The sequence below is a fragment of the Schistocerca nitens genome, chromosome 2 (assembly GCF_023898315.1).
Source record: "Schistocerca nitens isolate TAMUIC-IGC-003100 chromosome 2, iqSchNite1.1, whole genome shotgun sequence".
NCBI lineage: Eukaryota > Metazoa > Arthropoda > Insecta > Orthoptera > Acrididae > Schistocerca > Schistocerca nitens.
Genome location: NC_064615.1, coordinates 559,166,269 through 559,189,259, shown reverse-complemented (window position 1 = coordinate 559,189,259; position 22,991 = coordinate 559,166,269). Strand labels below are relative to the sequence as shown.

At 39.8% G+C, this 22,991-nt stretch overlaps 1 protein-coding gene across 1 annotated transcript in view; it reads right to left on the bottom strand.

The window, feature by feature from the left end:
- LOC126236593 (X-linked interleukin-1 receptor accessory protein-like 2) overlaps window positions 1–22,991 on the bottom strand; it is a 133,834-nt gene that overhangs the window by 40,763 nt on the left and 70,080 nt on the right. The window contains exons 3-5 of the mRNA XM_049946018.1: window positions 16,608–16,709; window positions 16,312–16,417; window positions 9,565–9,698 (exon numbers count right to left, since the gene is read on the bottom strand). Of these exons, the coding sequence (XP_049801975.1) occupies window positions 9,565–9,698; window positions 16,312–16,417; window positions 16,608–16,709 (342 nt within the window). The remainder of the gene's footprint in view (window positions 1–9,564; window positions 9,699–16,311; window positions 16,418–16,607; window positions 16,710–22,991) is intronic.

Sequence of the window (22,991 nt, the reverse complement as noted above, 5' to 3'; positions counted from 1 at the left end):
TATTGACAGATGGTCAAGACACTTCGATCCAGACTGTGGGAAAGCTTATTTATTAAAAATAAATTTGCAAAAGATGAAAAATGAATTAGATTACTATAACAAATATTGACAGAGATGCCCAAAATATAAAGAAAATGGGCCCTCCATGGGCAAGCTAGAAACAAGTAGAAGTATTTATCAATTGGTCTCCATTATGTGAACATGTACCACCCAGTGCAGCCCAGTGATTGATAGCATGATCATATAATTGGTTATCAAACAGACTAGTTATATTACTGTAAGTGAAAATGAAATAGATGGTAAGCTTAACTTGGGCGATGTTGATTTGATAACAACATATTTGTAAGTAAAGACAATGAAGTTATGTTTAAAATTTGTGGTGCTAGAGATAATATGATTAGACTTCACTATCATTGCACTGACTAATGGATTTTCACTGACTCTCGGACAGCACTGATTTTCTTATAATGACATATGTAAATGAACCTTATTTCAAGTTGGATAAATAGAGAAAGTGACATTACTTTTTCTTATAGTACAGATTTGGAACATAGTTGTAGTGACAGTAGAAGCAATACCAAAATACAGACTGAATTTCACTGTTAAAAATAGCAGTGCTGAAAGCTGTGTGACCTATGGAGATGCATAGCAATCTGGACAATGAGATGCATGAGAAAATATGAGCCAAACAGGCCTTTTCTCAAACAACCAGCGAACCCCTGAGTGCACACTGATTCGATTTACCCCTGCAGTTTACCCAATGCAGTCCTCCAAATGCAACTTTACATCAGGGACAGTATGTTGTTAGCATATGTAGATGTAGTAATGTATGGTATTTGATCTTTTTCAGTAGAAGAGAAGGAGGGAACTGCTACACTCTCTCCAGACACATACTTCCTATGTGCTTCTCAAGATTTGTACACCCAACTAACCAGGATGCACTATTGTGTCTGGTTACTGTGCTTCTACTGAAATAATTGTTCTTGTAAACCAATACCTTCAGTTTGTTGCCTTGGGTATACACTTCTATATCAGACATTGGCTACTTTCTTTACCAACCCTCTATCATATGGTGCCCTAATGCTCTATATTATGTCACCTTCACATACACCAACATCTCCAATGATCCAGGTCTTGTCGCTGCTGGCATCTTTAAGTTCTGGACCTAGTGTGAGGACACCCTGTTCTCACTGTATCCGGCTTCCTGCTCGATGTTAGCCTCCTTGCTGCTGATAATCACCATTACCTCCCAATCTTTTCCAGAAAGAGATTTTGCCACCCACAACAAATGCAAGGGGTAGTCAAATGAAAACAAGAGAAATGGAAAAAAGTAAGTAAATTGTTTATTATTTCAAAAGTAATCATCATAACTGTTAATACATTTATCCCACAGTGAGACAAGATGGTCAATTCGTTACAGAAAAATATTTGCAGTTGCCTGCAGAACCATTATTGTACCCTGGCATGCACCTCTTTGTCTGAAGTAAATTGACAGCCATTAATGTCTCCCTTGAGGGCACCAAAAATATGGAAATCACAGTGGGAGGGATTGGAACTCCATGGACGATGTGTAAGGGCTTCCCAGCAAAACTTTTGCGGTGCAGTTGAAGCAACCTTGGCAACAAGTGTACTAACAGTTATGGTCATTATTTCTGGAATCAGTGATGTATCTAAGGGGAGCTTCTGGGCTTAAGGCCCCCCCCCCCCCCCCCCCCCAAAAAAAAGAAGTGAATTATAGACATGTTCTTGTTCCATACCAGAACATAATGTCATACTATGAGACTATGGGCAGTAAACAAGTGTTAACAACACCTGTGTTTCAGTATGTGAAGAACTGGGTTGTATGCTGCATCAATATGCCAACTACAGACTATTTATGAACCAATCTTCACACAAAAGAGAATTGGTGATAAATGGCATGGTTATACATCGTGACTGATTAGTAGTAAGTAGAGGGTTTTTTAAGCATTAAAGCTTATTTATTAAAAAAAAAAAAAACATGGTTCATTACGTAGTAAAATCACATGTTTTCATTTTTAGTAATACATTTCAGTTTAACATCAATGGTGAATTAAATACAATATTCAAAAGCTCAGTCTCAGCATATTACAGCATCCATAAATGAATGTTAATGAATACAGAAATGATGTACATTATAGAGGTGGTGGACACATTGTTGTAGCATGTGATGATCAGGAAATATTGTGGTATGTTTCGTAGGGAATTCTCTGCATTACCAGTTGTCAAATTTTTTATAGGGCACTGTTTTGAATACCAGTATTACTGAAGCTAGTATATTGAGGTATTGATTTTGAGAACTAAGACAATACATCGCAAAACAAAAATTGGAAACATTCTGAACTACTTCTCCAAGGCACCATGGCTGGAAGAAGCTCTGTCCTCTCAAGCTGGGAAAATGGGTGATCCACCACAGTAACTGACACTGCTGTTTACAAACAATACAAGCATTACTGCTAATTCAAAATCACGTTTTTCAGGTTCTGACAGTTCACCATCTGACTAAGTATGATGTACATGATTGTTTGCTATCAAATAGTGAAACAGTTTATGACCACTTGAAGCTACAATATTTCCAAAGCCCTTTTGTGTCCAATGCAACCTACAAATTTCCCCTCGCTTTGAAAAGTATCACAAGTTCAACCTAAGCTAGATAGAGAAAAATTTTTTTTTACTTTACTCTCCTAAAGAGGATAGTGCCTCTGTAAGAACTGTGTGGTTTTTGTTGAGACAAGTTTGGATAAAGGTAGTCATCAAAATGTTGGAGCCCTGGTAACCTCCAAGTTTTTGAAGTGTCAGCATGCCCCTGAATATTTCAATGTCCATGTGAGCAATGCTTACCATAAGGCTGATGTAATTGATGTGACAATTTTGTTCCCATGATGATGAACAAAAGCTTGCTGGAATGGATGAAAATAAATAGAAAACACTTAGTTCCTATCAATGTGATCATGATTCCGTGTGGGAATCAGGAGATTGCATTAAAGGGACTGTGTGCCTATTGGAGTTAACGAACAAAATGACAAGAATGTGGGTAACTTTTCAACCATTGTAAAATATTGTGTGAGGTGATGAAAACCTAAAAGCAAGTTTGGAAGGAACTGGTAAATGCAACAACTACATTAATGCCCCAGTCCCAGATCAGTTCATCAGTTACATCAATAACCAACTCTAGGGGAGGACTGTTCAGCACATTAATGATGCCAAAGATTTTGTTATTCTTGCAGATGAAACTGCTGACATTGCTGGAATACAACAAATCTCTCTTTGTGCCCATTATATTTCTCCAAATCTCAAGATTCATGAAGATTTCTTTTCTCAAATAACATACTGAAAGCTTTGGATCAAGGCCATCAGGTAGATGCTGTACTTCCTGATTTCCGAAAAGTATTTGTCTCAGTACTACACCTACTCTTATTGTAAAAAGTATAATCATATGAGGTATCAAGTGAAATTTGTGATTGGATTGAGGACTTTTTGGTAGGGAGGATGCAACATGTTACTTGGATGAAGAGTCATTATCCAATGTAGAAGTAAATTCGTGTGTGTCCCAGGGAAATGTGCTGAACCCTTGCTGTTCATGTTGTATATTAATGACCTTGCAGACAATATCAGTAGAAAAATTATGCTTTTTGCAGATGATGCAGTTATCTATGAGGGTAATCCCAAAAGTAAGGTCTCCTATTTTTTTATAAGTACATAGACCTGTTTATTTCTACAATGGTTTACATCAGTTTACAGCTTGAACATTTAGCTTTTTTTGACATAATCACCATTTCTGTCAATTCATTTTTGTAGATGCTGTGGCAGTTTTTGTATGTCCATGTCATACCAGCTCAGTGCCATACTGTTCAGAAAGTTATGAACCTCTTCTTTCACCTTGTCATCGGAGCTGAATTGCTGGGACCACAATTAATGCTGACAGGTAGTGTGAGACTCTGAAAAAAAACTCTAGACGGGTAATTCAGAAGCGGAGAAGAGGAATGTTGAGCAAGGGCGTACACATTCTAAATGACAACGCTCGCCCACACATCGCTCGGCAAACCATTGCTCTCCTGCAAGAGTTTCAGTGGAACATAATCATCCACCCACCCAATAGTCCTAACCTGGCGCCGAGGGACTATCACCTGTTCCCTAGGTTAAAAGAAAATTTGGCCGGAAAGTGATTCAGCTCTGATGGCGAGGTGAAAGAAGAGGTTCATGACTTTCTGAACAGCATGGCGGCGAGCTGGTATGACATAGGTATACAAAAACTGCCACAGCGTCTACAAAAATGCATCGACAGGATTGGTGATTATGTCGAAAAATAGTTAAATGTTCAAGCTGTAAACTGATGTAAACCACTGTAGAAATAAACAGGTCCATGTACTTATAAAAAAATAGGAGACCTTACTTTTGGGATTACCCTCATATAATGAAGTACTAACTGAAATAAGCTGCATAAATATCCAGTGAGCTCTTATATGATTTCAAAGAGGTGCAGAGATTGGCAACTTGCTTTAAATGTTCATACATGTAAAATTTTGTGCTTCACAAAATTTAAAAACTTAGTATCCTATGATTATAGTATCAATGAGTTATTGTTGGAATCAGCCAACTCATACAAATACCTGAGTGTAATGCTTTGTATGGATATGAAGTGGCATGACTACAGTTTATTGGTAGAATACTGGGGAAGTGCGATCAATCTACAAAGGAAATTGCTTACAAATCACTCATGTGAATAGTTCTAAAATATTGCTCTAGTGTGTGGGACCCATACCTGATCGGCATAACATGGGATACTGAATATATACAAAGAAGGTTGATAGGTTTGTTTAATCTGTGGGAGAGTGTCATGGAGATACTGAAGGAACTGAACTGGCAGACTCTTTAAGAGAGACAGACTATCAGTAGAAACTATGAACAAAGTTTCAAGAACTAGCTTTGAATTATTACTCTAGGAACATACTACAATCCCTATGTATCACTCAATAGGGACAGTGAAGATAAGATGAGAATAATTAGTGCATGCACAGAGGCATTCAAAAAATCATTCTTCCCATGCTCCGTACTTGAATGGAACAGGAAGAAACAGTAATAATGCTAGAATGGGACATACCCTCTGCCATGCACCTCACAGTGGTTTGCAAAGTATAGATATAGATGTAGAAGAATTTCCTGCAATTTGCTCTAGTGTTTGACATGACTGGCAAAGGATTAGCTGGATTTATAATCGAAAACTTGGTGAAATTTGGTTTCGATGTGTTATTTTCACAAGGACAGGTCTATGACAGTGCTGCTTCCTTGTCAGGTAAAGCCCATGGAGCTCATGCATTTATACAATAGAACTATCCTCTAGCTGTATATTCTTTTGTGCAATTCAAAATTTTAATTTGGTAGTCACTGACATATACATTTATTAAGAATTTACTAGGAACACTGAAAATGGTATGTAAGTACTTTGGGCTACCAAAGCATAGGCCAACTCTAATGATACCCTCAAATAATTAAGTGTTGTTTGAGTCAGGAGTTTGAAATGTACCACACTCACTAGATGGACTAAGCATCCTTGCAGTGTACAAGACTCCAAGGAAATATATGGTTGTGTCATTTCCGGGGAAGATTCAAGATAAACCTATAAGAACTGAGGAACCAGTGAAGAGCTACTTCCAGCAACACACCTAAAATGTATTTTTTCATCTGAGTCTTAAATGTTCGTACTAGTCATCCTGCTTCCTCATTTGACTGAATGTGGAAAGTAGATGCTGTGACATGGTGAACACCACATTTTTTACAAAAATCTTCTAATTTCTGAGATATGAATGGGGGGCTGTTGTCAGTAACTAACACATACAGAAGTCTTCCCATTCCGAAAATATTTGACAAAGCACAAATTGTTGCCACCTCAGAAATAGGCAGACAACATACCACATATAGAAACTCAGAATAAGCATCACTTACAACAGGCCAGTAGAAATTCAAATAAGGTACCACGAAATCTACATGATTTAATTCCCAAGGCTGCTGTGGATCTGGTCATGGTGACAAAGAAGCACTGGGATCTGCCTGGTGGGTGGCACAGTGTAGACAGGCTGCAACAACTTGCACTATTTCCCAATCAATGCCTGGCAAAAAACATGTTTGTGTGCTAATGTTTTTGTATGTGACATTCCCCAGTGGTCCACATGTAATAAATGCATAACCTGATGCTGAAGGGGGGACGGGGCTACAATCCGAGGAGCTGTGTCCTTTGTAGCTAACAGCAGCACTCAGTCCCAAACAGAATGACATATCTCAAGGGTTCAGAAGCACGACGAGAAGGTTTGTCCAGCCAGCCCTGTCGCACAAAAGAAAGAACTTTACTTGAAACAGGACCCGCAGCTACTGTTGCTGCAATTTTAGTGCTAGTAAAATTAAAACAACCAAAACGTTTTGAGCTTCCACATCTAAATGAAAACAAAGTAATTCCTCTCTATCAAACCCTGGATCCCAACCAATCGCCAAATATGATAAGGCATAAGCATCTGTATGCTGCATCGTAGTTCAAAAATGTATCTCATAATTGTATCATGACAGGAAAAGACTCTACCACTGCAAGCAATGTGTGGATTTTTTTGGCAAGGATGCTGAAGGGTTAAAAAGAGACACCAGTGGTTTGTGGTCTGTGATAAGGTAAAACTTAGACCCACATAGAAAAACATGAAATTTTTAAGTGCATACACAATCGCCAAATCGTCTTTCTCTACATGAGAATGATACTGTTGCACTAAATTTAAGGATTTAGAGGCATATGCAATAGGGTGTTCAGAACTGTTCACATACTTATGAGAAAGCATGGCACCAAGGCCAAACTGACACATGCTTGTTGCTAAGACAAGGTGCTGGCCCAGTGAAAAGGGGGCCGACTGCAGCTTAGATTTCAACAACCTGAATTTCTAGTCACAAACTGAGAAACAGTGGAATGGAATACTGTTACATAATAATGCATAGTGTGATTGAGCCACAGTAAAAGTGTCTGGTATGAATATGTGGTAGTATGTAATTTTGCCTAAAAATGCCTGTAATTCCTTGATAGATGTGTGGTGTGGCAACATGGCAACAGCATCAGTATATTGGTGCTATAGCTTCATGGCAGCACACAACACTTCAAAACTCAAATAAGTACTAGACAGTTGAAAAATCTGTGCCTTATCCAAATTGCACTCTAACACTACAGACTGTAAAACAAAAAACAAAGGCACCAGTCACTACTACATCATATAAGTAGCTGATGCAGGCTCGAACTGATACAATAAGTTGCTCTAAAAAGTATTGAAAAATAGCTTGTGCTTTTGCCACACCAAAAGGCAAATACCGGTATTGATGAAGCCAGAGTGGGGTATTGATAAATAGAAGGTGTTTAGATTTCTTATTGAGCAGCAGCTATAAATATGCCTCTGCAATGTCAGTCTTTGAAAAATAATGGCCCCTGATAGATGTGCATCGCAAAGGATAGGTATCAATGATTGACCGTGCATTAACAGTTTTTTTTAAATCACTGCAGAGGCTTAATTTACTGGTAGGTCTTTTGACTGTCACCAGCGGTGCTGACTATTCACTAGAAGAAAGGGATCGAATAACATCAAGGGATTGAAGATCTAATTATGAATTTATTTGATCCCTTAAAGTTACCAGTACTGAGCAGAACTGGAAAAAATGGGGGAGGGCAGACTGTTTCATCATAATATGAGCCTGAAATTCTGTTGCACAACCTAGTCCTGGAGAAAATAGAGAGGAAAATTCAGGGCACAGAGCACTTAACTATTGAAATGGAACTTGATCAGAAACCAAATGCACTTCATCATTGATGGCGAATTCCAACTGTTTAAAAGTATCCAAACCAAACAGATTTTCAGTGTAAGCATTGTCCACAACAAGGAATGTTAATGAACAAACTACAGACTTGTAAGTCACAGGTGCAGAGAACTGTGGAAGAATGGGAATCTGTTGTTATAACTCACCAGCTAAGACATTGGAGTCAGAGGGAGAGAACCAAAGTCTACATAAGCCTGAGAACTCACCAACATTGCTGCTGCACCTATGTCCATCTGCAATCTCAATGACTTGGAAAACACATGCACTTCAGTGTATACCTTGCTTTGAGACACTGTCACTGCTGACACACTGTTCACATCCATGTTCATTTCATCCTCATTCATGTTTGGAAAGGAGTTACATACAGAAGCAATGTGTCATTTCTTATAGCACCTATTAAACATTGCCCAGTGCTTGTACATGCAGTCCATTCTTATGAAAGAAGCAGTATGGGCATGAAGACAGCAGAGCATGATGCTGTTGCTGACGTGACTCAGATTGTCACAAATGCCGATTGCCTTTACAACACTGAGATGTCTGATGGACTGCTGCAATAGTGTTTACATTCCCTCGCAAAAGAACCGAAGGCTGGGAGGGGTGAGAGGAACTGATTTCTGGAACTTTGAACCAATCGTCTATCTACCTGCAACCCATGGAACTTCAAATGACTGATCATAGCATGTAAGCTTTCACGGCCGGTGTCTTCATTAATTAAAACTTCCAGGCTGAATTTCCATGGTCCATATGTAAAACTACTTCTCCTGAGGTGAGTCGGAGACTCAGAAGATGTTGCCCGCAGCCGGCAATGAAACGTCAGGAAGGAGAAGAAGTTTTATATATGAACCACGGCAATTCAGCCCGGAAGTTTTAATTAATGGATTCAAATGACTGAGTTATGTTCAATACTTCCATAAGCATAGGATTTTCACACTGTAGAGCTTGCTCTGAAACTTACCCATCAGGAGCAAAATGTATGATTGCATCACAAACCATTTGATTGGCGTAGGATTCCTGATGAATATTTGTCACAAAATTACAATGATAGCTGAGTCCAAGAAGTTCTGCTGCCCATGCCCTGTACAACTGGTTTGGCCACTTTTGGCAGCGGCAAACCTCCACAGAAACAGCAATAATGTGAGAAGGTTTGCAGTGATAAGTAGAAATTACCTCACGCATCTGACCAAATAAAGACTAGAAGCTTCTTACAATGGGTTGAGCTGCCACAACAGTTGATATCTGTGAGGTGAACTCCATGACAAAAAAAGGGCCTTGCACAAGTCTATGTCTGTTACCCCAAATGCCTGGAAATGTTGCCACAGACTTTTTTGTAAGTGTCCCAGTCTTCTGCTGCATTGTTGTATGCTGGGATTGGTGGCAGTTATTTTGTTGGTGGGGCTGCAGGTTGTGCCAATGTATACATTAAACATGAAAAAGTAACTGTCAGTGTCTGCTGTTGTTCAAGTAGAGATTTAAGCAGTGCCTCTATGGAATAAACTCAAAGGACTAACAGCTGAAGTGATACATGTAGAGTTGAAAAACAAAGCCAAGAATGCTGCAATTTATTGCTCAAACACTACAAAAATTAGATAATATACTTTACTCACTTTAATGTTGCAAATGGGAGTGTTTCACTGAACTGTAGTCAATTATCTTCAGTTGCACCTGAACTATAACTTAAACCATAGGCTATTTCTTTGAAAAGGAACATACCTCCGTATATGAGAGATACATTGAAGTTGCATGGTTCAGGAATGTTATTATCAATGTGGCATGTGTAGTGGCCATAATCCTCTACAGTTACTTTTTTGAAAATCAGGAAACTTCCCTTCATAGAGTAATTATCCCTGAAACAAAAACAAAATACAGTCAGGTAATGTGTTTTAAAAATAATAAGTTACCAAATATATGACAGTTACCCCTGATATAGTGTTTCAGGAAACAAACCTTCCACACACAAAAGAAATTGGAAAAGAATAACTCGAGAATCATTTTTGCAAAACTGAGTTTCTGCTAAAAGTAAAATTGTCAGGAAACACCTTAACGCACATTAGACATTTTTCTCATTACTCGATTAGAGAGAGAGAGAGAGAGAGAGAGAGAGAGAGAGAGAAAACATTCAAATATTTCTACAAGCACTACAAGAAATGTAGGGAGGATTTTTTTTCCCACTGAACAACTACAGTATCACTATTCTTCAAAATGACTAACAGTTTGTTATTTGTGAATAACTTCAATTTAATTTATATAATCATTCTAGTAAATTGGTTTATTACCTTATTATGGTTTCATTGTTGTCATTGCCATTGTTACTGCACCCTTGAAGAGCTTCTGTATCATCCGAAGAGTTATCAAATCATTTGAGTAGTTTCTTAACATCATCAACCTTCTTATCACTTACTCTATTTTTTAATCTTGGCAATGGAGCATTGTCGATATCTATGAAGTTCAACCAAGATTGGAGATCCGTAATAGATGTTTTTTGCTTTGCACACAACAATTTTTTCCAGGCTTCTGGTACATGAGAACATTTGCTTTGCTTATTTTGAATAGTAACATTTCTAATGACTGTTACTTATGGATTTCATGTTTTGAACTCGCCAGTCTCTCTCAAGTAGACCTACCACGCAAGTGCCACATTTAGTACCTCATGGGACTGTGAAGGCATTGTGATAATCTCTAGTTAATTGCTTCTCAGCTGCACTGAATACCGCATCAGGAAGCCTATAACTATGCCCCTGATTGGAAAGTAATGTGGGATTTTCATGAAAACTTCTGAGGCTTCATAAAGTCAAAGGAACATAGCCATCATCACTGAACTTTTTATTTTGTGAACCGCTTGAGTCTGACAAAATTCTTCTGATTTTTCACTTTTTTATGTCTCTTTTCCAAATTTATTAAAAAGTCATAAAATAGAAGCAGTTAGATTGGCTTCATGTGACATTTGTATTTTGAGCTGTGTATAATGACAAGTGTATTGCTTTTCTCCATTTACTTCCATTATGGTACAATTATATAACCAGGTATATCATGAATAAAATGTTTCCCAAATAGACAGTTTGGAAGGGATTGGTTCTGCTGGCAATGAAAACATCCACTGAAGGTATCTGTTTCTTTTAGTTTAAGAATTTCATGGAATTGTGAGGCCTGTATTGTGTTCTTATGTAATTATTTTATCTAGATCTTGGCAGCTTTAATTTTTAACATGAATTCTGCACAAACAGAGCACATGATTGCAAAAAGATATGTTAAAACATTTGTAAAAGATATTTATGTAATTGGAAAGGGAGCACTTTAGGTAACCTGCTTTGATAAACCTTCCTAAATATGGCAGCAAAAACTTGAATCTCCTCCCCAATTATTTTTGCTATTAAATAGCTTAAAGTAATAAACCTTTTGTGTTTTGCCTTATCTGGAACAGTTCATCTTTAAGGTTCAGCAATCTTAATACATTTCAGAAGAAATATATCTTGCTTTATTTTATCATTAAAGTAGTTCTTGTGCTGAGATTCTGACATGACATTTTGCATAAGCATTGCTGTCAGACAACAACATTGTTTGGAGCTTTTTTTATGCCTATCAGACCATGAGTACAGGCTACATCAGGTTGATGAGTGTATCAAATACTTCTCTTTCATCTGCTTGGTTTGTCATCAACTCCTCATCTTACACCCAAGAGATACTTTTTGAATAAGAGATGAACAATCTGCTTCACTTGTAGATTCTGAATCCACATAAAATAATTACTAGACAAAAGTAATCTATCAATCTCTCTGCTTTACACCACACTGAAATGCACAGACCCGCATTGAGGTTTATACATTTTTTAATGAAGGAAGTAACTTAATTTTTCTGTATGAACAAATGAAACTTATACTTGTGTTTGGTGTTTAGTCTTTGAAGAACAAGCAAATTCTAAACTTGTGCCTTTGTTAAGCAAGAAAATCACCCAGTAGCAATATTTTGCCATTGTTGAACAATCACACACATTGTTGTCAATAGAAGAATCAAAGTTCGACTTTATAAATATGGAAAAGCATGATAAATTTTGCTTTAGAATGGATGCAAAACAGAAAGTTGTGTAGGCATTAAGTTTTGTAAAATTTCTCTTTCAATAGATGTCAAATATTGTACAAATTTGCAATATTACATATGTGTTTAATGCAGTACATGTTAGGTTTCATTAAATTTCACAAGTGCAATCAATTCCTCTTGTTTTAAAAATATGTTAATTCATATATAACTCAAAAGCAAAATTTTGTAGATGTTCAATTTTGAAAAAAATGGTCCTCAATTTAAAAGGAACCATAAAAAGTATTCTGATTAATTTTCCATGTATTTGTCAATGGCTCTTAAAATAAGTACCTTGTAACTTACAGAGACAATATGGCTAGCTAGTACTTATCTTCATGGGGTAAAATTCTATTGATATACACATTAACAGTAGAAAACGCATTTCCCTAGATTTTGAATTGGGAGTGAACTGGGAGACCCAGAGCTCACAAATGTAAAGTATTCTCAAGGTATTGAAATACCTACATCTATAATACATACATACTCCAGAAGCCACTGTACAGTGTATGACAGAGGGAACCATGTACCATTACTGCTCATTTCCTTTCCTGCTCCACTCACAGGGTAAAACAACTGTCTACATGCCTCCATATGAGCCCTAATTTCTCTCATCTTAACTTTGTGCTCCTTCTTAGAAATGTATCTTGGTGGCAATATAATTGTTCTGCAGTCAGCTTCAAATGCTGGTTATCTAAAGCAAATCTCACTAACTTTTTTCTTTTCTTGTACTTTTCTCCTTTTTCCTGCATTTAAGAAAAACCGTAGTATAGTGTAATTAATGACTGCATAGCATGTTATCATTCATCTTTAAGGGAAAGGGAAGAGTGATATATTTGCACAAAAAGGAAAAGATAACAGCTGGGCTTTTAAACACTCTTTCATCTTTGAGCTGAGTATGGTGGCAAAGCAAGGAGGATGAAGTAATGTGAGAAGGCTCAAAGACTTCATGCAATATGGAGAATGAGGAGAGAAATGCAGGATGTAGAAATGCAAGAAAAGTTCCCAATAAGTAAATAGAGGCAGTAAAAGAGATGAGGAGGAAATAAATACCAGCTAAAGAAAAGAACAGAGAGGCTGAATTGTAATGAGAGTGATTTATCTTTGGGCTCATAAAATTGCCTTTAAATTGTAAACAGTGATAATATTTCTAGAGATTTCTCATTGTACCCACTGCAATTTGTAAATTTCAAATTATTTACAAGTTTAGAGATACAAAATTTCACATGCAAATTTGATTGGTGCACATTTTTATTTAAGAAAAATATGTAAATTTTTAAAATTTTAACATATCAAAGATAAATGATGGTAGACCAGTAATAATGTCCCTAAAGAAAGTCATTCACTTAAGAATCCACAGGTACAAATAGTATCAAATTCATTTACAAATTCTGCAAAACATGTTCAGTTTAAAGTTAAAGCCATGTTTTCAAAACGTATGCAGTCAGAATTGTGAAATTTTTACAAGTACAATGAGAGACTGTTCAAGCCTCATCACATCAGTCTAAGAGAATTCCCAATGATAAAACTCATTCTGCTGTTGGAATATTGTCCATGTTGAACTCAACAATCTGGCATTAAACTGAGAATTTTTCATCCAAACAGAAAGGATCTTATAAAGAAGGGAAGTTGTCTCTACAAAATCAGCTGATGGAACTACCAGAAGATACAGTGCCTCAAATTGGAAATAACAGGTCCTTTCAGTATTAAAGAAAATACCTAACAGGCCATATCTTCTGCACTGTTGCCACCAGTAGAGTGATGTTATGATGAGTAATCTCTCCTGGGTTCACACTGGCAGTGATTGAGGTGCTGCTTACTATCTCAAAGACAGAAACAAACAAAATTGCATTTTATCATTCCTTTGAGGCACTATGATAACCACAAGGGCATGTACAGTCCATCACCAATTTTGAGCAGAGTTATAACACAATCTTTCATGAATTTGGGAACAGAGCAAAGAGGTTTGTTTTTTCTGCTCCCATGAAGTGGCATAGCACGGTGTAATGCATTTTACTGTGACAGGGTACTGTGTCACCTTTGGTAGACAATGGAGATGGGACAGTTGTATGGTTCCTCACTGTTGCAACTATAGCTCCAACTGTTGATAGTTCTGTGCAGGGTTGTCTAACCTGTAGGAGGCCCTGGGCACCTTAGGATAATGGGGCCCCTATGACCTTGACAGAGCACTATTTTTTTTATCAGAATAGACATAGAAAGTAGATAAGCAAGGTTCTAGATATATTTTTATTTCTTTACAGTCACATTAAATATATATACAATATAACCCACAAAAGTAACTCTTTTAGCATGCAGATGACGCAGTAATTTACCGTCTAGTAAAATCATCAGACGATCAATTTCAATTACAAAATTATCTAGAGAGAATTTCTGTATGGTGCACAAAGTGGCAATTAGCACTAAACAAAGAAAAGTGCGAGGTCATCCACTTGGGTACTAAAAGAAATCCGATAAATTTTCGGTATACGATAAATCGCACACACTTAAGGGCTGCCAATTTGACTAAATACCTAGGAATTACAATTACGGACAACTTCAATTGGGAAGAGCACATAGATAATATTGTGGGGAAGGCAAAACAAAGACTGCACTTTGTTGGCAGAACACTTAGAAGATGCAATAAACCCACTAAAGAGACAGCCTACATTACACTTGTCCATCCTCTGCTGGAATATTGCTGCACGGTATGGGATCCTTACCAGGTAGGATTAACGGAAGACATAGAAAAAGGGTAAAGAAGTGCAACTCATTTCGTTTTATCATGCAATAGGGGTGAGAGTGTCAATCATATGATATGCAAGTTGAGGTGGCAGTCACTGAAACAAAGGCAGTTTTCTTTGTGGCGGGATCTATTTACGAAATTTCAATCACCAACTTTCTCTTCCAAATGTGTAAATATTTTGTTGACACCCACCTATGCAGGGAGGAATGATCATCATAATAGATTGAGAGAAACCAGAACTCGAACGGAAATATTTAGGTGTCCTTTTTTCCCACGCGCCATTCGGTAGTGGAATGGTAGAGAAGTAGTACGAAAATTGTTCGATGAACCCTCTGCCAGGCACTTAAGTGTGAATTGCAGAGTAACCATGTAGATGTAGATGAATAATGAAGTACACAATACTGTATGTATAATTTTCTTTGAATAAATGGCATGAATAAGATAAAATTTGTAGTACTTTTTCTGCATGGAATACATTAGAGAAGATTCTGGAGAAAATTGTGCTTGCTATGTTAGGTTCCACTGTACATTTATTCTTGTGGACAGGCTGCACACAATTATCACTTTTGTGATTTCCGGGAGCAGGCATAACACAAATGTTTGCTTGTTTACTCACTTGACTGGGACCCTCAGAGGTGTCAGTACATTCACAGTCAAGTGCTGACTTTCACATAAATTTTACACAGTTACTTGCTGGATGCAGACTGACTATTTTGAGTGAGGTCTGACTAAAGACTGGTGTAGGCACAAACTGTTATTTTGGTAACTATGTCATCATTCCAGGAACTGCTAGGTAGGCTTTTGCTACTCAAGATGGTCTATAAGTATTGATAAAAACTTGGTTTGTGGTATAGGAATTTCGGAAGTTTGTGGAAGAATGTTATGCATTGGTACTGGGAGTAACCTATTTACAAGTACAAGAGCCATGTTGAAAATTATGGTAAATTATGCAAAGTTCTTAATTAGTGGCTTCATCAATTAATAAAGTATGTCACCTTGTGCACAAAAATTAGGTCAACAAAAATATAACAGAAAAACTCAGACTCTAACAAGCACAGAGGAAAAATTTGCAATGGAAAATCTAACTACTTCTGCACATGACCATTCATTATTTCATAAGTGAATTAGTTTCACAAATTTGAACTATTACTGGTATCAGTATCTCAGAATGCTAATCTTTATAATGAGTGGTGTCACCAAGTCCATAAATATGTAGTAGCTAACGTGATATTTGCTAACTCATACTGATGTTAGAAAGTTCAATTATCCTTACCTTTCGATTAGCATCACTTTAAGAAAATTCAACCTAGATAACATTTTGAAACTTTCACACATATGCCACATATAAATTACGTAACTGTTTCCAGGTAGGACAGAGACCAGAGAGAAAAAATAGTTATCAGGATTTAAAATCATAACAGATGGAGTAATACCAACTTAATTTGTCTCAAGGTCTCAGAAGTCATTTACATGAGGTTAGTACTGAAAACATACATAGCATTCTTACCTAACTGCTTTGTACTCCATCCACTATCACTACATGATCCATGTTTGTGAAGTCTTCAAACAATTGGTCTACATGCTCTAATATCTGACTGAGCCTTGTACTACATTTGTGTCACCCTATAAACAAAATGGAGACATACCTCTGAACATCTGAAATCACTACATCTCTCACACTCTTAACAAAGTGAAGTGGCTGATCAGCTAGTGCCCAGTACACATGAGCTGTTTTTGCTACTTCTCCACACCCTAGAAATAAAAAAGGGAAACGAAAATAGTATACCGTCATAGCAATTAAATGTGATAAAAGAAAATATAATTTATCCAACAAAAAGCAAATATTGTTCTCACAGTGTTAAGTAAACAAACAAAAGTTTTACACAGAAAGAGGCAGATGAATTTCGTGGTAATAGTAAATATATATAGATAATTTACTCACCAACCATGGCTTCACAGTAAAACTGAGCAGACTCTCCTGGCAGGGCATATTGATTGGTTGGATAGTGCGTTATCACGGGGTGCCTTGAGGTACAGTTCATATCTAAGCCACAAGAAAGTTAAAGTGCAATTTAGTGCTACACAGCAAGATTTAAAATGGTAATATTAATAGTAACAATGCAGGCAGTAACTAACATTCAAATATACTGCCTAAACAGTCAAAGCTGAACTACTGTAGGCTCTGAACACCACCACCACCAACAACATTAACAACTACTGTACAAGCTCTGTTTGCTTGCAGATGCCTCATGAGGCACTCCACCTAGCCTCCAATAATATGCATATACAAACTGTATGATCATATGAAGTACAAGATTGGGTGACAGCTACTAATTTTACATGATATGTTTCTATTTCATTTAGTAGAAATTAATTTCCCAAGTAAAAATTGTTGTCCATAAATTCAGTTTGTTTTTGAACAGGGTATCAGTTTTTCCCAGTTTAATTTTTAGTACATTGTTGTATATTTGTACTCCACTGTATAAAACACAAATATGATAATCTGTCCTTCAGATTTGGGAGATAATATATTTAAACTTGTCTCATTTGCAAGAACTGGTAATTATACTCCTTTTGACGGGTTATATGAAAGCTGATGGATACTGTCTTTTTAATGAAGAGTATTTGTTTTTGTTTTAAAGAAAGAACTAGTGTACTACCTACAATAGTGATGTGTATGCTGATAAGAAACAGCCAGTCTGCCTAGCATCTGTAATAATAATACCAGTGTCATCAGCAATTTCAGTTATCTGTTTGATATGGCTAGTAAAACTCAAATCATCTGCGTACAAAAAAGATGTTTCGGAAATGCTTTCCTCACTAACCTTGCACACATAACCCTAAGGTGGACTAGTACATACGGGCATTAGTGGGAACAAGAAGTGAACAGGACACAGAAAGTGCTATTGATTTTTCAGTTCCTTAATTAGAATGAGATACAGTCACACAAAAATTGGCAGGTGAACATTACTGAAATATAATTACATATCAGTAAAAATGGACACAATGGAAATAATTCTTATAGCATGCTGTAGCCTCACAGAACTGAAAATTTCAGTGAATGGCAAGTAAGAAATCGTAGATGTTGAAAATTATACAAAGCAATTCCATACCCAGAAAATACAAGAAAAGTAATCTTGTGGGCACCCATGTGGTAGACTACAGCAATGAGGCAACAAGTGGCACACTATCCATTATAACGAAATCATTACTTAGAATTCTGTAATGAGGAAGTAGACTACCAATCCTTTGAAACTGCCATAGCCTACTGATCATTTGAAACTGCTGGGGGTGGTGTGAAAACATCAATCTCAAATTGGTCAGTATGAAAAAAATTCTAATGTTCTGGCACTAATGCTCAGCAAGGTTTGCAGGTGATCGCAATCATTGTTCAGCCTAAGCATGCAGTACAGGCTCACCAGCATCATGTGCAGAATACCATCACTGCACTTAATGGTAAGTCTCTTTCTCAAGTTAGCACAAAAGGCTTTCACTATAAAACAATTATCTCGCTCGGGCAAGCATGTCAGTTGTTCACCATTGGCATGGGAAGTGCTGGTAAGGCAGCTCTTTTGTAAGCAAAGTAGCCTAGGCCGAGTGATGTACTGAGGCAGTGATTGATATGTTTGTGTTGGAATAATAGCTGTTACTTTATTAACCATTAACTAAACTCAGTTCAGCTTCTAGGGATGAGGTATTTGAACACAACAGAAAGTCTGTCTATGGTGATGAATAATGAGTGCCTCCTATGAGGAAGTCTACGATTGTTGGTAGTGGGGATGAGCAGGTAGGTGCCATGGGTGTGCAGGGACACAGTCCTATGAGACTGTGAGCTCATGGGAAGTCAGGAGGCAGGTCTAGTGAAGCAGGGCCTTCCAGAGCAGCCGATGGGCATCCAGTGGTTGTGGTGCTGGTGAAGGCATGAGGCAGCACTGTCTGATGGGTAGCAGCAGCTGGTATTGAGATACAAACTACAGGCTCGAGGCCATCTGGAGATTGGAGTCCAGAGCTGAACTGGCCATTGAGGGGCTGAGCAATGCCCCAAGTATCTACCAGCAGGAAAATACAGGCATGGTGTCAGGTGAGAACATGGCCATGTGACTGCAGCACGACATGACCTCCATGACACATATTGGCACAGCTTGTGTCCCCAGACGCTGTGGCAGCTGCAGGAGGCTTGGCAGTATACATCTCAGCAACTTTTCTGTTGAAAAACACCTCCCAAAGTAAGGCAGGGGCTGTACCTGTCCTGCAAAGCATATATGTGAATGTGGTGGTCAAATAAACTGGGGCACAGCACTGCACATACTGCAATAAGGAAGTAGACATGTTGTGATTTGTTAATTATATCAGAGTGTTTAGTGAATATGCAAAACAATTACAAGTGAAGCTAGCACAGGTGGAACCTGCCCTAAGATCTTCCTATAACATGAAAAATTAATAAAGCTAAAACAAAAATATTAGTGGTGAGTAGACAAATCACTGTTGCTCAATGCTCAGTTAACAATGAGTCACTGGAGACTGTTGAATCCTTTGCCTATCCAGGGAGTAAAATTACATCAGGTGGAAAATCAAAGAAGGGTATTATAAACTGAATCTACAAGACAAAGGTTGCTTTTATTAAGAAATGAAACTTTTTCACATTCAGATGTGCAGACAAATATCTCAGCACAGATCTTGTAAAGATGTTTGTCTGGAGTGTGCTGTTGCATGGAAGTAAAACAAGGTCACTCAGAGAAGCAGAAAAACACCAAATAAAAGCCTATGAGATATGGTGCTACAGCAAAATGGTAAAGATCACGTGGGTATATGAGGTATCAAATGAAGAGGCACTCCACAGAGTGGAGGAAGAGAAGCCATATCTTTGGACATATTGAATACGGAATGTACACATGCATTGGGCATCTGCTGAGCAACAAAAGTACAGTACAAGGGAAGAACAAAAGAGGTGGATCAAGACTGGAATACAGCAACCAGATCATGGTGGATACCAGTTACAGCCCCTATATACTGCTCTGAAGAGGAAGAATGAGGATAAAAAGCATTGCAAGCTGCTGCCAACCAACCAACTTGATAGCTGAAGACATAAGAAGACAAGAAGATTGTTATAACCTTTAATCACCAATAATTGTGTGGATATTCAAACACAATCACTTAGAAACAATAGCTGGTTACATGATAACTCAGTATCTCTTATTCGACTGTTGTGCCGTGACATGCGGCCGGCGCCGTTCGTAGCTAGGTGGTGCTCCCGCGCTCAGCCGAGTTGCAGAGCACCTCTATCGCCGTTTGCGTGTACTGTCGTGGCGGCACTGTTAAATGTCGTTGCACTGTCACAACCCTTTTCCCCCTTGAAAAAAAAAAAAACTCACTTCCTTGGAGACATGGACATTGCGGAGACATCCATGGCCTCTTGTGAGGCCCCGAGAAGATCCCGCGGAGAGACACGAGAGTATGGTCGAAAATGTCCAGGACAGAAGCTCGTGCGTGGAACGTGCCTCCTGGACGAGATGATGAGTGAAAATCCGGAGCAGCATCCATAGATGTCGTGGACCTGGGGGTGTGCTCCAGCGAGATGGGTCCCGGAGAAGGCGGCGTCGCGACTGGAGCTGGTTCCGGCGTACTCTGAAGCAGTAGCGACGTCGGCTGCATCAACACGTACAGTAGATCGGCAGCAGCGACAGGACTGGCTTCTCGGGCTGGTGGAGGCGAAGGAAGGGGCGGTGGCACCGGCGTGGCCACCACTCGTGGGCGCATCTGGTCGTAATGGCGAACAACCATGCCGTCGTCCGTACGTATTTCACAAAGCTGGCGGCCGCGAAGAGCCTTTACCACCCCTGGAATCCATTTAGGGCGAGATCCATACCCTCGTGCCCACACGTCGGTGCCCACCGAGTACTTTCCCGCACTAGGGGACACAACACAAGGCCTGACAGGGTGAAGCAGGTGCAGTAGAGAGCGTGGTTGGTGGCCATGCAAGAGTTCAGCAGGGCTGCGATCACCCAGAGGCGTGACGCGATAAGAACTCAGAAATTGCAGCAGAGCGTCATCTGTGGAAAAATCACTAAGGAATTTTTTCACCTGGCTTTTGAAAGTGCGGACAAGGCGCTCGACCGCCCCATTCGATTGTGGATGGAAGGAAGGTGCTGTAACATGATGAATCCCTTGTCCAGTACAAAAATCATGGAAGGCCTGTGAAGAGAACTGAGGGCCATTGTCCGCGACGATCGTGGATGGAAGACCTTCTAGCGCAAAGATTTTGGACAAAGCCAGTGTTGTCGCCGCAGTGGTGGGCGACGGACATCGAACAACAAACAGAAACTTCGAGAAGGCGTCAATCAACAGTAGCCAATAAGTACCGAGGAAGGGGCCGGCAAAGTCAGCGTGCACTCGTTCCCATGGCTGCGCCGGATCAGGCCACGGAGAGGGCATTGTACGAGGTGCAGCCAGTTGTTGAGCACACTGACCACACGCAGCAACCATGTGGGTGATGTCCGAATCAATACCGGGCCAATAAACGTGCCTGCAGGCCAGGGACTTAGTCCAAGAAATCCCCCAATGGCCTTCATGCAACAGTTTGAGAACATTTTTGCGAAGAGAGGCTGGCACCACGACCCGTGGAGATGCGCCATCCATGGCCAGAAGAACAACACCATCACGAACAGACAGACGAAGGCGCAAGGCATGGTAGTTGTGAAGGGGATCCGATGCCCGGCCCTTGGTCCTGTCCGGCCAACCCCGTTGAATAAAACCGATCACCTGACGCAGGACCGGGTCCCGCGCAGTAGCCGACGCGACCTGCGAACCTGTAAGTGGAAAACCCTCGACCGCACGATGTTCTTCCTCATCAATGTGGAAACAGAGTAGTTCATCATGATCGAAAACCAGGTTGGGGCCCATCGGCAATTGCGACAATGCGTCAGCGTTGGCGTGCTGGGCCGTTGGGTGATAGTGAATCTCATAGTGAAAATGAGACAAGTATAAGGCCCAACATTGCAGGCGGTGAGCTGCCTTATCCGGAAGCGACGCCGATGGGCTGAACAGAGAGACCAGTGGCTTGTGGTCGGTGATGAGGTGAAACTTAGAACCATACAAAAAAACGCTGAACTTTTTTAGAGCATAAATGATAGCGAGCGCCTCCTTTTCGATTTGAGAGTAACGCCGTTGCGCATCGTTGAGGGTCTTGGAAGCATAGGCGATGGGTCGCTCCGACCCATCCTCATACCGATGGGCGAGAACAGCCCCGAGGCCATACTGTGACGCGTCAGTCGCCAGAACCAAGTGCTGACCCGGGCGGAATGTGGCAAGACAAAGCGCTGACTGCAAATGAGCCTTCAGGCGGACAAAAGCCTGCTCACACTCGTTGGACCAACAGAAAGGGACATTTTTGCGCAACAGCTGATGCAGAGGATGAGCTACCGCCGCGGCGGATGGAATGAATTTGTGATAATAAGCAATCTTGCCTAGAAACGCCTGAAGTTCTTTGACCGTAGACAGCCAGGGTAGAGCGTTAATGGCCGCAACGTGCTGACGTAGAGGACGTATACCCTCACGGGACAAGTGGAAACCAAGATACACAATGGAGGGTTGGAAGAACTGTGACTTGTCCAGATTGCACTTCAACCCAGCCGAATGCAAAACCCGAAACAGTGAACGCAAATTGCGAAGGTGCTCCTCAGTGGAGGCCCCCGTGACAACAATGTCATCCAGATAGTTGATGCAGCCGGGAACGGAAGCCGTGAGCCATTCCAAAAACCGCTGAAAAATGGCCGGCACGCTAGCGACGCCAAATGGTAACCGCTGGTACTGATACAACCCACAAGGAGTGTTGATGATGAGAAATTCCTTGGAAGAAGCATCCAACGGCAACTGATGGTACGCCTCCGATAAGTCAAGTTTGGAAAAGAACTGGCCCCAGCGAGCTTGGTAAATAACTTCTCAGGACGGGGAAGAGGATAAGTGTCAATGAGGCTCTGAGCATTGACAGTGGCTTTAAAATCACCACACAATCGCAGACTCCCGTTTGGTTTAGAAACCACCACGATTGGCGATGCCCATTCGCTGGAGGTAACAGGAAGGAGAATCCCTGAAGCTGTTAGCCTGTCTATCTCAGCCTTGACAGGCGCACGCAACGCCACCGGAATAGGGCGTGCCCGGAAAAACTTAGGGCGAGCTGTAGGTTTAAGAGTAATGTGGGCTTCAAAATCCTTGGCACGACCCAGACCAGCAGAGAACACGGACGAAAATTCAGAACACAATCCATCCAGCTGCTGATACGGAATATCCTCAGATATGAGGTGCACATCATCATCAATGGAGAACCCAA